The sequence below is a fragment of the Pocillopora verrucosa genome, chromosome 4 (assembly GCF_036669915.1).
Source record: "Pocillopora verrucosa isolate sample1 chromosome 4, ASM3666991v2, whole genome shotgun sequence".
NCBI classification, from domain to species: Eukaryota; Metazoa; Cnidaria; class Anthozoa; order Scleractinia; family Pocilloporidae; genus Pocillopora; species Pocillopora verrucosa.
Genome location: NC_089315.1, coordinates 13,451,105 through 13,466,104, shown reverse-complemented (window position 1 = coordinate 13,466,104; position 15,000 = coordinate 13,451,105). Strand labels below are relative to the sequence as shown.

Below are 15,000 nucleotides of genomic sequence, written 5' to 3'. Positions count from 1 at the left end.
ATTATGATAGTATTTATTTGAGATTAAGTAAGATAACTCAGTGACATATAAGTTCAGTCGAGACGTTTCCCTTTGCCGTAAACTTCATCTTTAAACTCACAATAAAATCGCTAGCTTAGGTAATTCTTCAAGTTAAGATTAAGTCTTCTTCTTCAATTTGTTATTACGAAATGCTTTCTGTTTCATTTCCGGGTCACTACAGTGACATCAGTTCTCTTAATTTAGCTGCAGTCTCACCATCTCCAACTCTTTCACTGAAAACCTTATCAAACAATTCATTCTGTTCTTCAGTAAAGTAATCTTTCCATCCTCCTACTTGACCCTTTCTAAAAAAGCCATTACCCTTGATTCCTTCAAACCAAGTAAAGTTGGTGTGACTGGAGCTCTTCATCGCGTCAAAGGACGTTTGTCTGACAATAAGGTCACGTGTTTCAGGGGAGATCTTTTTACTAAGGAACTTTGCTATCTTGTCAACAGCATCTGCTGGATCCTAAAAGAATAACATTTTATAGCAAACTATTATTGTGAATCTCGCAAAATGAAGCTAATAAGTTCAGGTTTTTCTGTGGTTTGCTCCAATTACTGGATCTCCAATGTGATTGGTCAAAATAAAGTTATACGTTGCTATCTTTGCATTTATTTGGATCTTGAAACTCGCGGGAGCTTTCCCTTGAAACAGGTACAGTCGGCCCCTACGCATCCTGAGTGTGACGGTTTTCTAGTGTTTAAGACGAGCCCGTAGTGTCACTTTCATTTTGGTGGGTTTAGTTTCAGCGGTTTAACTGAAACATTGTTGCCTTGATACCTTCACAAAATGGTCTAGTTGCTCACATATTAAAGAACCGTAAGGGGAAAAGCTGCATGGCGACAAACAAAATCTTATCATGCATACATGCAAATCCTTGTGAATTGTTAAAGACTCAAACTTTTTTAAACTGTCGAAAAAATTGAAGAAATCTGTTTACGCGAGTTCTCTTTCTGGTATCTATTTATTTCCTTCGTCCGCAAGTCATACACAAAGCCTTTGAAAATAGCCTGATTAACGCCCTGGCGAATTAAATACTAAAAAACCTTAATCCTTAAGCTAAATAGAGGGTTATATCATACATCTACAAGAGCTTTAAGATCCATAAATGGTTTACTTTGATTTCTTACCTTTATTCTGTCCTCATAAGTAAGAATCAAAATGTTAGGGTCGTCCCTTTGTTCCCACCAGCCTAACACGTGATCAAAGTGCAAACCAAACGTAACTACAAAGTAGGCAAGGAAAAGCTTCTCATTAAAACGTACCAATTTGCTATTTATATTTCCTTCATCCAAACAGACCTCAGAAATATTACATTCCCAGAGCTTGATTTACTTTAAGTTTTATACGTTGGTGGACTCTAAACCTGCGAGCTCACTATGATATGTTATGTTTCGTTGATGGTATGGGTGCCTTTTCCAATCGACGATCAGACAGTCAGACATAACCGAGATTTCATCGTTTGTTTGTTTGATAGCTTCGCGTCGTGGTTTCCTACGCTTATCTCGTGTTCTCCCAACCTCCCAAGTGTTTACATCAGGCTATGTAAACACGGAAACCATTTTACATTTCTTTTATAAAATAACTAATGAAAGAGGAACGATACGCTCATGTAAAATGGTTTTATGGCCAATCAGAGCGCGCGTACTATTTGAATTATTTTATAATTTTTCCTGTTTAACTCTCAAACGTGTCAGCCTTGGCACTCTTGTTGTGTTTTTTTCTCTACCACCGTCTTGCGGGAAGCTATGTTAGTGAACTAGCCATACGTTTGTCTCTTCTGAAATTTATTATCAAAGGATGTTCACTGAGTTGTAGAACCAATATACCTACTATATGTCTTAATGACGTAAAGCCCTTGTTCATGAAGAATGGCTAAGGGAATGTTACTTACAGTCTCCTGTGATAAAACGTTTGAACGCCTCGTCCCAGGAAGGAATTTCCACTAAATAAGGCATGTTGCGGTGATGATGATAAATAGACACAAGCACATCTTTGGGATTGCGCACAACATATATGTATCGAGGCTTGTCAGCCTCATCAGAACCCTTAGGGACGAAGCAATAAGGAAGATGAGTTTTGAATACGCGAGGCTCAGGGAAGCTGGTAAACATTTTCTTGGCGGACTCGGGGTCTGTTACAGTATAGGGATAAGATTTAATAGGCAGAATAATCCCTTCCACAAAAGGCATTCGTTCATCCAATCGACGCTCGTCTATTTTACCATCATGAAGAATCTGCCACACAACTTCCTCAGTCCAAGTGGAGCCTGCGAAAAAAGACAACAGAAACTTGCAAAGTTCCAGAAAATGTACAATTCTGCCATTTGCAAGGAGAAGTGTGGATCGCGGCAGAGACGTCATTTCAGTCTTTATTAAAAGGAGGAGGCATTACACAAAAATAAGTCATTGCTATTGATGAGAGGCTAATAATTATCAAAGAGCTTATTTTCTGCACCTTGGAGAGTCAGTGCTTAATCGTTTGTGGGGAATCATTTCACTTAATTCAAAAGTACTGATAAAAAAGCCCTGTATACATAACTGATAATTTACAGCGAGCTCAACCTATGCCATGCGAGAAGGTTGGCTTGCGCAACGGCCATATATTCCTCTCGTTACAATTTTTCTGGTTGTTACTTTCATTTATTTTTAGTGTTGCTTGTATCATCGTCGTTCTTGTTACTCTGTAATCTTGTAAAAAAAAACTGTCTTATAGACGTAAGGGATAAAACGAAATGGCGAACGAGAAAAAAAACTTTGGGAAATGGGGTCGGGCCAACCGCGATCTAGGTATTTTCTCACGGTTCACTCCGTCCCAAGTCAAACTGGAATTCCTTTCACAATCACTTTGTGCTCCTATCTCAACTGAACCCAAACGTAGCCTTTTTTCCATGTCATTATTGTGCCCTTCGTTGTTACTGTCGTTGCCGTATGCATGTGCCGTTAAGACTACTCGGACTACTCTGAATAGTCATAGTGACGAAGAGGAACCAATTAAATACAAACCAATAACATAATTATGTCCCCTGCCCAGTGGACTGAAGACATCAAAACAAATCATATGTTGATTTACAGTGAGTTTCACATTTTAGAGAAAAGACCCCTGTCACTTGTAAACGAACCTGATCTTGGATATGACGTAATAAAGATATCCTCCTTTCGGGCCGGCAGTTTTGGAAGAACGTCCACCATTTCTTTTTCTACGTCCATTTCCGGTGGAAGGAGAACGTCTCTTAGTAATTTCAGCGGTTTTATCCGGTCACCCATGCTTCTTTGAAGAGTTCGCAAGGGAAAAAGATTACACATGGTCAGACAAAATTTCTCTCAAACCTTTAACTCTGTAACTCCCAAGAACTCATTAGTAATTCTCCTTACTGTCTGCCATACAGGACTCGTGATGTTAGATTGGAGAAATTGGTATTGGATCAAGTTATAATTCCCTAAATATTGATATTTTTCTGTATTCTCATCTTTTGTCTGCTCGATGTTGTAAGAATTTAAAATGTAACATCTCCTATTAATATCCATACATTATACAGCAAACAGGTAATAAGAATACTCAAACTTATCAGGTAGAAGTTCTTGTCTCGATCTAACAACAAATTCTTGTAACTTGTTTACGAGGGAATGTGTAGCGGCTAAAGGGGAGAATTAACAATCTGATCCTGGGAGTTAAAGGGTTAAGGCAGTTTTAAAATTTAACCCTTTCACACCCATAGGTGACCAAGAAAGAATTTCTCGTCACAATGTCTATACATCGACAAGCAGACATGTGTTGAGTAAAGAAAAATATCAATTAGGTTGAACTAATACCAAATTATCCAAACTAAAATCACAAGAACTATATGCCAGACAGTAAGGAGAATCTCTAATGAGATCTTGGGAGTTAAAGGGTTAAGTAAAGATTTGTTGATAAAACACTGTCAGAAACTATTTCAATGATCATAAAAGCAAAAAAGACTTCATGTTTATGTGAAAATATTCTTGAAGTAATAAGACAATAAAAACTTTTATGCAAAGATCTTCGTTGTGTGCAAAGAAAAACTTTTTGAATGAACGTGAAAAAACTTCAATCGCTAGATACAGAACTACTTACTTAACTAACCGAAATAACGTGGACAACTGAAAATTTTCACTTTGCTACTTAAATAACATTACGTACTGAAAGGTGATCACCATAAATTATTTGCAAGTTAACACTACATTACAAACACCAAGTTTGGGCCTAGCAATCAACACCACAATCTTGACTTGAGGATTGTTTTTTCAAATATAGCAAAATAATTTTTTTTCTGAGCGAAAATCGCTTCAGCGCTCAAACGCTAGCTTTGAACAACACCGAATATCAAAAATGGCACAAATTGCCGAGCTCGTCTTTTCCCAAAATTTTGGTTCAAGGTTTTTTTTTTTGCTTTGTATATTTAGATCAACCCTTTATGATAACAAAGCACATAAATTTTGTTTTTTTTAACGGTTTTTTTCACTTCAAATTTGTTTTTGGTTTGACACCTACTTTGACGCTACCGCCATGACCGGAAATATGCAACTTTTTATCTCGACTCAGCGCAAAATTCCTACTTCTTTACCAGGATATTTTTATCTAGACTGATTAAAATAGGGAAGAAGAGCATGGAAATATAAAAATACGTTGTGGTTTCGCGAACTTCTAGAATAGCCAGCCAACAAATTGCGTGCATTTTCGAAAATTCGACTTAACAATGCACATGGAGCGGTCTAAAATATTAACGAAACTTATACAACTTATGTTTGACGAGTGATTTGAGTCCATAAAAGCTTTTTTACGACTCGCAATAGGATAAAACATCATTAAATAAAGAAAAATCTTCATCTAGAAAAATCTTCATCTAGAAAAATCTTCATCTAGAAAAATCTTCATCTAGAAAAATCTTCATCTAGAAAAATACAGCCGCCGAAAGTTGACTCTCGGCTCTAGGCGACCTACTGTTTTGGTTATCACTCAATTAACGAGGAAGGGAAAAAACTTCAGAGGCAGGATAGCTATGACAAGATTCAGGTTTATTCAGAATAACACTAAGTTTCAAAGTCGAAGTTTTCGTATCCGTATTACTTAAAGTGAAGTCCTTTCCAGTTGATGTATGTGACATGTAATCAGATAATATTTTAGCACGTGAACTAATTTATCTTAAGGTCCTTTTTTCTGGAATTTACGAAACCTCATAAAATTGCCAGAAATTAAACATTGGATGAAAACCCAAAAAAACAAGGTGGATTTTATTCTAGGACGATAAGACTCCTATGTACTGCCGTCAGGTCGCAAAGTAGTGTTGATAACTCGGTAACTTCAGTCATGTATCACGCAACTTCAGGTTTGTCAGTAATAATCATTAGCTTACTGAACTATGTTATTTAAGTTCCTCCTTGATCCTTCGTCCACGTCGAAAACCACAAATTTCCGAATAGTCGTCTACGATTTAAGATTTGACCAGAACACATAGTAAATCAACCCGGTAGAATAATTCCAAAGACTTCAGAGTATACGCCATTCGTTCCCGCACCTAGGCCTAAAAGTGCACGGATGAGTTTTCTATAATTTATTTTTTTTTCACACAACCTTAGGCAGTCCCAAACCCCATCTCAAAGAAGAAGGACATATCTTATTCAGTATCCTTTTTCGGTCCTGGCATTTCAGAAAGCTCAAATGAATTTAAATCTTTTAAAGTCTTCATATTTTTCTCACCTCATCCGACTGTTCCTTCCTTAAGGCTGGTTTCCATATGATCGCAAACGATCGCAGATCGCAGATCCCAGAAAGTTCTGCGATTGTCTGCGATCACTATGGAAACACACTTCTGCGATCGTCTGCGATCCTGCGATCGTGATCGCAGACGATCGCAGAAGATAGAACCATGTTCTATCTTTTGCGATAGAATATCCAGTATCCAAATAATCCGAACCGTCGCAAATAACACCATTGACGAAGTTGTGGAATTTCAATTTACCAAAATAGTTGTTTAAACCTTACATTGCGTCATATGATTCTTTCATGCATGAGCAATCTTCAACCATTTGTGATAGTTTCTTCACCAAACCTCTTTTGGTGTCTCTTAAGTTAGATGGGATTTCAAAATACTTGCACATTTCCCTGAGTATCTTAAACTTGAAAAATGAGAGTGTTTTCAAATTTTTTTCGAACAACCTTGGGCAGTCCCAAACCCCACCTCAAAGAAGTACTTATATTTCACCCAGTACAATTCTTCAGTCCTGGCGTTTCAGAAAGCTAAAAGTAAATGTAAATCTCTTAAAGTCTTCTAATTTTTCTCACTTCGCCCTAGTATTCCTTCCTAAAGGTCTATCACGCATAATCCAGAACCCAAATAATCCAGACCGTCACAAATGTCATTACCGAATCGATTGTTGATTGTTGCTGTCATGATGATAGCGTCAAAGTGGGTGTCAAACAAAAAACAAATTTTAGTGAAAATAACCGTTAAAAAAATAAAACTTATGTGCTTTGTTCTTATAAAGGGTTAATATAAATGTGCGAAACGAAACAAAACCCTCAAACTGAGATTTTGCGAAAAGACGAGCTCGGCAATTTATGCTATTTTTGATAATGTGCCTCTTAAGACGCAGGATCTCTAAAAGCGGTCCGGTGCGTTTCGGGTCGAAAAATCGACTTCTTTAAACTTGGCCCGAGAATCTATCTTAGTCCAAAAGTAATCGAAACCACCTTGTTTTTTTCAATTATGGCAAAATAATATTTTTCCGAGCGTAAATCGCACCAGCGCTCAAACGCCCGTTTCTATCAACACCGATTATCAAAAATAGCTCTATCTCGGCTCAGCGCAAAAGTCCAGTTTCTTCCCCACGATGTTTTTATTAAGACTCGCCAAAATAGGGTAGAAGTTCATGGAAATATAAAAACTTGTTATGGTTTTAGCGAACGTCTAGAATATCCGGCCAACAAATTGCGCTCATTTTCGAAAATTCGACTTAACAAGAACATGGAACGGTCTCAAAAATAAGCGAAATTTATTCAGTCAACTTATTCGGCTTATGACTGCCGCGTGATTTGAGTCCATAAAAGCTTTTTATGACGTGTGATAAGATAAATCACCATTAAGTAAAAAAAAATCTTCATCTTCGTCTGGGAAAACAGAGCCGCCGACAGCTGACTCTCAGCTCTCGACGACTTGTTGTTTTATTTATCAGTCAATTAATGAGAAAGGGTAAAAACTTCAGAGGCCAGGATAGCTATGACAAGATTCAGATTTACTCGGAATAATACTAAGTTTCAAAGTTGAAGTTTTCGTATTCGCGTTACCCGATTGTAAATTCCTATATGTAACATTTAATCAAATGATAATTTAGCTTAAGGTCCTTTCTTCTGAGTTGATGAAACCTCAAGTTCTCTCGAAGTCGCCAGAAATAAAATGATGATTTCATGAAAACCCACAAAACAAACCAGAAGGATGTTTTTCTAAGACGATAGGACTTCTGTGCGCTGTCTAATGTGTCACGCAACCTCAGGTTTGTCAGTAATAACTATTGGCGCACTGAGCTATGTTTTTTAAGTTCCTTCTTGATGCTTCGTTAATGTCTATAAACCACAAGTTTTCAAGTAATTGTCTACGATTAAAGATTTTACCGGAACGCTTAGTAAATCAACCAGGTAGAATTGTTCCAAAGACTACAGTGTGTACGAGACTTGGATGTTTTTTCTCTCCTGCAATTCGTCCCCATAACAAAAAGTGTACGAGTACGTTTTCCATCCATTAATTTTTTTCATACAACCTTTTGCAGTCCCAAACCCCACCTCAAAGAAGAAGGACTTATATTTCACCCAGTACAATTCTTCAGTCCTGGCGTTTCAGAAAGCTAAAGTAAATGTAAATCTCTGAAAGTCTTCTAATTTTTCTCACTTCGCCCTAGTATTCCTTCCTAAAGGTCTACCACGCATAATCCAGAACCCAAATAATCCAAACCGTCACAAATGTCAAAGTTAAGGAATTTCAATTTACCGAAATGATTGTTTTGAAGCTTGCATTGCGTAATTTTACTCTTTCATGAATGAGCAATCTTCGACCATTTGTGATAGTTTCTTAACCAAACTTGGTGTCTCTTGATTTAGATGGGATTTCAAAATGCTTGCACATTGCCTTGAGCATCTTAACCTCGAAATATGAAAGTTTGTTTTCAAATGCCATTTCGCAAAGGCTGTAGACATCCAATTTCGGACTATACAGCTACACTGGCTTTCTTGAACATTTGCTCATCTGTTTGCGAGGCATGCTCTTCAGCTAGTTCTTCACTATCGTCAGGCTCAGCGTCATCGCTGGAAGTTTCCTAGCCATCTGATTGCTTTCTCTTAGCAGAGACTTGCGAAAAAAAAAAAGTGGATTTGAGGCTTTGAAAGCCATTCCATTCTATTTAACATTCGTGTGCCATCAGTGTTGCGAGAATTGCTAGCTACTTGTTCAGGATCTTCTTTCCTACAAGTTTTTTTGACCAATCAATAATCCACCTGGTTTATTTCATTAATTTTTTTTTTCTTTGTGAAAATTATATTTTATCTTTGATCTTTTTGCGCACTTATAACTTATTAACACAAAAGAGGGGACCTTTTAATATATAAGCCTGTTCTCGTGGCGAAAGATTAAAAAGATTAGATTAAAAGTTACATGTTGTTAAGATGAACAGTTTCTAAATGAACAACATGAAATATTTAGAATAAACCTCAATCTTTACCCCTTTCTCATTAATTGACTGATAAAAAGACAATAGGTCGTCTAGAGTTGAGAGTCTGCTTTAGGCGGCTCTGTTTATCCAGATAACGATGGATATTTTTTTTGTACTTAATGGTGATTTGTCTTTTCACAAGTCATAAAAAAGCTTTTATGGACTCAAATCACGCGGCAGTCATAAGTTGGCCGAATAAATTTCGCCTATTTTTGAGACCGTTCCATGTTCTTGTTAAGTCGAATTTTCGAAAATGCACGCAGTTTGTTGGCCAGATATTCTAGAAGTTTGCCGAAACCACAACAAGTTTTTATAATTCCATGCACTTCTACTTTATTTTAGCGAGTCTTAATTAAAACATCGTGGGGAAGAAATTGGAATTTTGTGTCGAGTCGAGATAAAAAGTTACATGTTTTCAGGTCATGACGATAGCGTCAAAGTGGGTGTCAATCAAAAAAAGGTTTTAGTGAAAAAACCGTTGCTTATGTGCTATGTTCTTATAAAGGGTTGATTTAAATATGCGAAACAAAACCCTCAAACTGAGATTTTGTGAAAAGATGAGCTCGGCAATTTATTGGCGCGTCTTATCATCTAACTCTCCCTACAACAGCTCCAGTAAAAGTTGCAACCTCTGCCTAAAAGAAAAATTCCTGATAATTTACCGACCCGACCTCTCATCACTAAATAAGCGTAACGAACTCGTATCTTCATGCCGACACAGAAGCAAAGTGTTGCTACGCAACAGCTGAACTTTAAAGTTTTTAAGTTTACCGCGTATTATGTAAATTTTCCTAGTATATACACGATAGTCACATGAATATTCTTTCATTAAACCCCTGAAGAGTGAAGCGATTCACGAAACAGGCTTGTCGGGAAATGCAGTTGCGTCCCTTTTTCCCTCTCATAATATTTATATATATATACGCATTCTCCTCTCACCAGTCTAGTTATCAACCTCAGGTGTCCCTTTTTTTATTATGATAGTGTTTATTTGAGAGTAAGATAACTCAGTGACATATAAGTTCAGTCGAGACGTTTCCCTTTGCAGTAAACCTTTATCTTTAAACTCACAATAAAATCGCTAGCTTAGGTAATTCTTCAAGTTAAGATTAAGTCTTCTTCTTCGATTTGTTATTACGAAATGCTTTCTGTTTCATTTCCGGGTCACTACAGTGACATCAGTTCTCTTAATTTAGCTGCAGTCTCACCATCTCTAACTCTTTCACTGAAAACCTTATCAAACAATTCATTCTGTTCTTCAGTAAAGTAATCTTTCCATCCTCCTACTTGACCCTTTCTAAAAAAGCCATCACCCTTGATTCCTTCAAACCAAGTAAAGTTGGTATGACTGGAGCTCTTCATGGCGTCAAAGGACGTTTGTCTGACAATAAGGTCACGTGTTTCAGGGGAGATCTTTTTACTAAGGAACTTTGCTATCTTGTCAACAGCATCTGCTGGATCCTAAAAGAATAACATTACAATTACAAACTATTATTGTGAATCTCGCAAAATGACGCTAATAAGTTCAGGTTTTTGCTGGGGTTTGCTCCAATTACTAGATCTCCAATGTGATTGGTCAAAATAAAGTTATACGTCGCTATCTTTGCATTTATTTGGATCTTGAAACTCGCGGGAGCTTTCCCTTGAAACAGGTACAGTCGGCCTTAACGCATCCTGAGTGTGACGGTTTTCTAGTGTTTAAGACGAGCCCGTAGTGTCACTTTCATTTTGATGGGTTTAGTTTTAGCGGTTTAACTGAAACATTGTTGCCTTGATGCCTTGACAAAATGGTCTAGTTGCTCACATATTAAAGAACTGTAAAGGGAAAAGCTGCATGGCGACAAACAAAATCTTATCATGCATACATGCAAATCCTTGTGAATTGTTTAAGACTCAAACTTTTTTAAACTGTCGAAAAAATTGAAGAAATCTGTTTACGCGAGTTCTCTTTCTGGTATCTATTTATTTCCTTCGTCCGCAAGTCATACACAAAGCCTTTGAAAATAGCCTGATTAACGCCCTGGCGAATTAAATACTAAAAAACCTTAATCCTTAAGCTAAATAGAGGGTTATATCATACATCTACAAGAGCTTTAAGATCCATAAATGGTTTACTTTGATTTCTTACCTTTATTCTGTCCTCATAAGTAAGAATCAAAATGTTAGGGTCGTCCCTTTGTTCCCACCAGCCTAACATGTGATCAAAGTGCAAACCAAACGTAACTGCAAAGTAGGCAAGGAAAAGCTTCTCATTAAAACGTACCAATTTGCTATTTATATTTCCTTCATCCAAACAGACCTCAGAAATATTACATTCCCAGAGCTTGATTTACTTTAAGTTTTATACGTTGGTGGACTCTAAACCTGCGAGCTCACTATGATATATTATGTTTCGTTGATGGTATGGGTGCCTTTTCCGATCGACGATCAGACAGTCAGACATAACCGAGATTTCATCGTTTGTTTGTTTGATAGCTTCGCGTCGTGGTTTCCTACGCTTATCTCGTGTTCTCCCAACCTCCCAAGTGTTTACATCAGGCTATGTAAACATGGAAACCATTTTACATTTCTTTTATAAAAAAACTAATGAAAGAGGAACGATACGCTCATGTAAAATGGTTTTATGGCCAATCAGAGCGCGCGTACTATTTGAATTATTTTATAATTTTTCCTGTTTAACTCTCAAACGTGTCAGCCTTGGCACTCTTGTTGTGTTTTTTTCTCTACCACCGTCTTGCGGGAAGCTATGTTAGTGAACTAGCCATACGTTTGTCTCTTCTGAAATTTATTATCAAAGGATGTTCACTGAGTTGTAGAACTAATATACCTACTATATGTCTTAATGACGTAAAGCCCTTGTTCATGAAGAATGGCTAAGGGAATGTTACTTACAGTCTCCTGTGATAAAACGTTTGAACGCCTCGTCCCAGGAAGGAATTTCCACTAAGTAAGGCATGTTGCGGTGATGATGATAAATAGACACAAGCACATCTTTGGGATTGCGCACAACATATATGTATCGAGGCTTGACAGTTTCATCAGAGCCCTTAGGGACGAAGCAATAAGGAAGATGAGTTTTGAATACGCGAGGCTCAGGGAAGCTGGTAAACATTTTCTTGGCGAACTCGGGGTCTGTTACAGTATAGGGATAAGATTTAATAGGCAGAATAATCCCTTCCACAAAAGGCATTCGTTCATCCAATCGACGCTCGTCTATTTTACCATCATGAAGAATCTGCCACACAACTTCCTCAGTCCAAGTGGAACCTGCGAAAAAAGACAACAGAAACTTGCAAAGTTTCAGAAAATGTACAATTTTGCCATTTGCAAGGAGAAGTGTGGATCGCGGCAGAGACGTCATTTCAGTCTTTATTAAAAGGAGGAGGCATTACACAAAAATAAGTCATTGCTATTGATGAGAGGCTAATAATTATCAAAGAGCTTATTTTCTGGACCTTGGAGAGTCAGTGCTTAATCGTTTGTGGGGAATCATTTCACTTAATTCAAAAGTACTGATAAAAAAGTCCTGTATACATAACTGATAATTTACAGCGAGCCCAACCTACACCATGCGAGAAGGTTGGCTTGCGCAACGGCCATATATTCCTCTCGTTACAATTTTTCTGGTTGTTACTTTTATTTATTTTTAGTGTTGCTTGTATCATCGTCGTTCTTGTTACTCTGTAATCTTGTAACAAAAAAACTGTCTTATAGACGTAAGGGATAAAAAGAAATGGCGAACGAGATAAAAAACTTTGGGAAATGGGGTCGGGCCAACCGCGATCTAGGTATTTTCTCACGGTTCACTCCGTCCCAAGTCAAACTGGAATTCCTTTCACAATCACTTTGTGCTCCTAACTCAACTGAACCCAAACGTAGCCTTTTTGCCATGTCATTATTGTGCCCTTCGTTGTTACTGTCGTTGCCGTATGCATGTCCCGTTAAGACTACTCGGACTACTCTGAGTAGTCATAGTGACGAAGAGGAACCAATTAAGTACAAACCAATAACATAATTATGTCCCCTGCCCAGTGGACTGAAGACATCAAAACAAATCATTTGTTGATTTACAGTGAGTTTCACATTTTAGAGAAAAGACCCCTGTCACTTGTAAACGAACCTGATCTTGGATATGACGTAATAAAGATATCCTCCTTTCGGGCCGGCAGTTTTGGAAGAACGTCCACCATTTCTTTTTCTACGTCCATTTCCGGTGGAAGGAGAACGTCTCTTAGAAATTTCAGCGGTTTTATCCGGTCACCCATGCTTCTTTGAAGAGTTCGCAAGGGAAAAAGATTACACATGGTCAGACAAAACTTCCAGGCAGTTTTAAAACTCAGTTAATAATTGTTGATAAAACACCGTCAAAGATCTTTGTTGTGTTTAAGCAAAGAAAAACGTTTTGAATGAACGTAACTTAACCTAATCGAAATAACGTGGACAACTGGATAAATTTACCTGGGTAATTGCCTAACATTACGCACTGAAAGGTGATCACCACAAATTATTCGCAAGTTAACAATACATAGTAAACACCAAGTTCGGGCCCTATTAGCAATCAACACCTTAATCTTGTCTTAAGGATTGTCTTAAACTCTTTTAAATTAAAAAGTTGCCTTCGCTTAAAAGATTCCCTAACTGAAATCCCTGGGAACATCTACTGAAGGACGAATATTCACATGTTCAGGAATCCATTTGTCATCGAACGAGAGTACGTAGTTGTCACCATTATCTTCAAACAACAGATATTTTGTTTGCAGTCACAAACCGTAACGCGTCACACTAACCAAGGTGGCGGCGTGCATTGTATTCGAGTTTCAAAGTTGGTTCTATGTGTTTCGATTTTTTCTAACGCTTAACCCTTACTACCCAGTTATGTTATAATTTTTAAAACCAAAAGTCATTCTGATAATCAAACAACTAGTTCCATTAATCATAGAGCATTCCTCCCTGAATAATCATGATACACATTTTTTACATTTCGTAACTCGAAATGCATTTAAGATACTGAATTCTCCCTGCAATTACCTACACGGGGACTTCGGTAACATATGATACTAGGACATGCAACCTTACAGCGATCTATTTCCTCTGCTACGTGACGACTCGTGAGCATTACGATTTCACATTTCAAAGTAGACTGGAATAAAACAGCAATCCTCGACGATACGCCATAAATCGATACATCTACATTGTGATTTCCTCTCGGAACGATAACTTAGACTTTTGACTCAAGTTCAGCGTTCAAACGAATGGAAAATTTCGAAACCCTAAGTGTAGAGCAAATTTTCATCACTGAAATGGCTAGAACAGCATTAAAGAGCTCTCACCTTTCCTCGCTCGTTAACATAAAAAGTGCGTTTCTTCCAGTTCGCTCAGGGTTAACCAAATCTTTTGCTGAAGACCAGCGCGTTCTACATCACGCACTAGTGTGACAATGAGAAGGTAGTACCCAGACTCTACTGGGCCACCGTCAGTATTTTTTTAATTTTTTCATCAGAAATATACGTGACATTTCTACACTCATGATAACAAGAGTAGCTGCAAATTTTCAGGGAATTTTAATCAATGGATTTGGGAAACATAAAGAGAGAGGTGACCCGACATTTTCTCTACGTTACGAATGAAAGGACGAGTTTGGCATCGTGAGCCAGCGCTTTGAAAGTTCCAGGTTGGTCATTGGTTTGAAAACTATGTTTGAAATGAACTTCTGACCAAAGAAATACCCATTTTGGTTCCCATGGCTACGCCATTAGTTTGTTTGAAGTAGTTGCCACCGAATGAAAAGTAATTAGGTGTTAGTACTAGTCTGGCCAGACGGAGTAGTGCTAGGTTCCTCAACAGTGCGTTGATCGAGAAAACGTCTGAGGGACCGGAGACCTTCGTCATTGGGAATGACAGTATAAAGAGATGTATATAGAGGTATATAGGTATATATATTTCACATATATTGTTTTCAAATTGCAACGTTTTTGAAAATGGCTGTATATGTAGATATATAAATATATATATTATGTGTTGTCTTAGCATACAACCTAATGGATCCCCTTTTGTTAACAGGAAATGTATATAACTCCGATGTTAGTACCCAATGTAAGCAAGAACTCTGTGTATATGCAATTTCAGCTTATCTTGGTGTTGGGATTGGAAGCCATTCAGCAAAAATATTAAAATTTTGATGCTGTCTATCCTGTTTTTGTTTTACCAGATCTTAACTTGGAAGGTATGAAAATTTATTAAAGTAGAAAGTCATTT

At 37.5% G+C, this 15,000-nt stretch overlaps 2 protein-coding genes across 3 annotated transcripts; both read right to left on the bottom strand.

Annotated features, from left to right (window-relative positions):
• Positions 1-32: 32 nt before the first annotated feature.
• LOC136280481 (amine sulfotransferase-like) lies at positions 33-3,293 on the bottom strand. The gene is made up of 4 exons (XM_066165748.1): positions 3,147-3,293; positions 1,920-2,294; positions 1,156-1,250; positions 33-490 (listed from the first exon to the last, which is right to left on the bottom strand). The coding sequence occupies exons 1-4, from the start codon at positions 3,289-3,291 to the stop codon at positions 197-199; spliced, it is 909 nt and encodes a 302-aa protein (XP_066021845.1). The 5' UTR covers positions 3,292-3,293; the 3' UTR covers positions 33-196.
• Positions 3,294-9,406: 6,113 nt separating this feature from the next.
• On the bottom strand, positions 9,407-14,183 carry LOC131771069 (amine sulfotransferase-like). Of its 2 annotated transcripts, none has more exons than XM_059086827.2 (5): positions 14,076-14,183; positions 12,866-13,011; positions 11,638-12,012; positions 10,874-10,968; positions 9,407-10,206 (listed from the first exon to the last, which is right to left on the bottom strand). In XM_059086827.2, exons 1-5 carry the CDS (start codon positions 14,093-14,095, stop codon positions 9,913-9,915), a joined length of 930 nt encoding a protein of 309 aa, XP_058942810.2. In that variant the 5' UTR covers positions 14,096-14,183; the 3' UTR covers positions 9,407-9,912. The 2 variants fall into 2 exon arrangements, with proteins under 2 accessions (XP_058942810.2, XP_058942809.2); XM_059086826.2 differs by having other exon boundaries at positions 9,418-10,206; positions 12,866-13,014; positions 14,076-14,175.
• Positions 14,184-15,000: the final 817 nt, after the last annotated feature.

Excerpts from the sequence above, each read along its gene's own strand:
- LOC136280481 (XM_066165748.1), bottom strand. The coding sequence starts at position 3,291 with ATGGGTGACCGGATAAAACCGCTGAAATTACTAAGAGACGTTCTCCTT. Across the intron at positions 1,251-1,919 it reads ACGTTTTATCACAGGAGACT|TTACGTTTGGTTTGCACTTT; the intron begins GTAAGTAACATT and ends CCTACTTTGTAG. Across the intron at positions 491-1,155 it reads CTTATGAGGACAGAATAAAG|GATCCAGCAGATGCTGTTGA; the intron begins GTAAGAAATCAA and ends TTATTCTTTTAG.
- LOC131771069 (XM_059086826.2), bottom strand. The coding sequence starts at position 14,095 with ATGTTAACGAGCGAGGAAAG. Across the intron at positions 13,015-14,075 it reads ATGTTAACGAGCGAGGAAAG|AAGCATGGGTGACCGGATAA; the intron begins GTGAGAGCTCTT and ends AACTCTTCAAAG. Across the intron at positions 12,013-12,865 it reads TACGTCATATCCAAGATCAG|GTTCCACTTGGACTGAGGAA; the intron begins GTTCGTTTACAA and ends CTTTTTTCGCAG.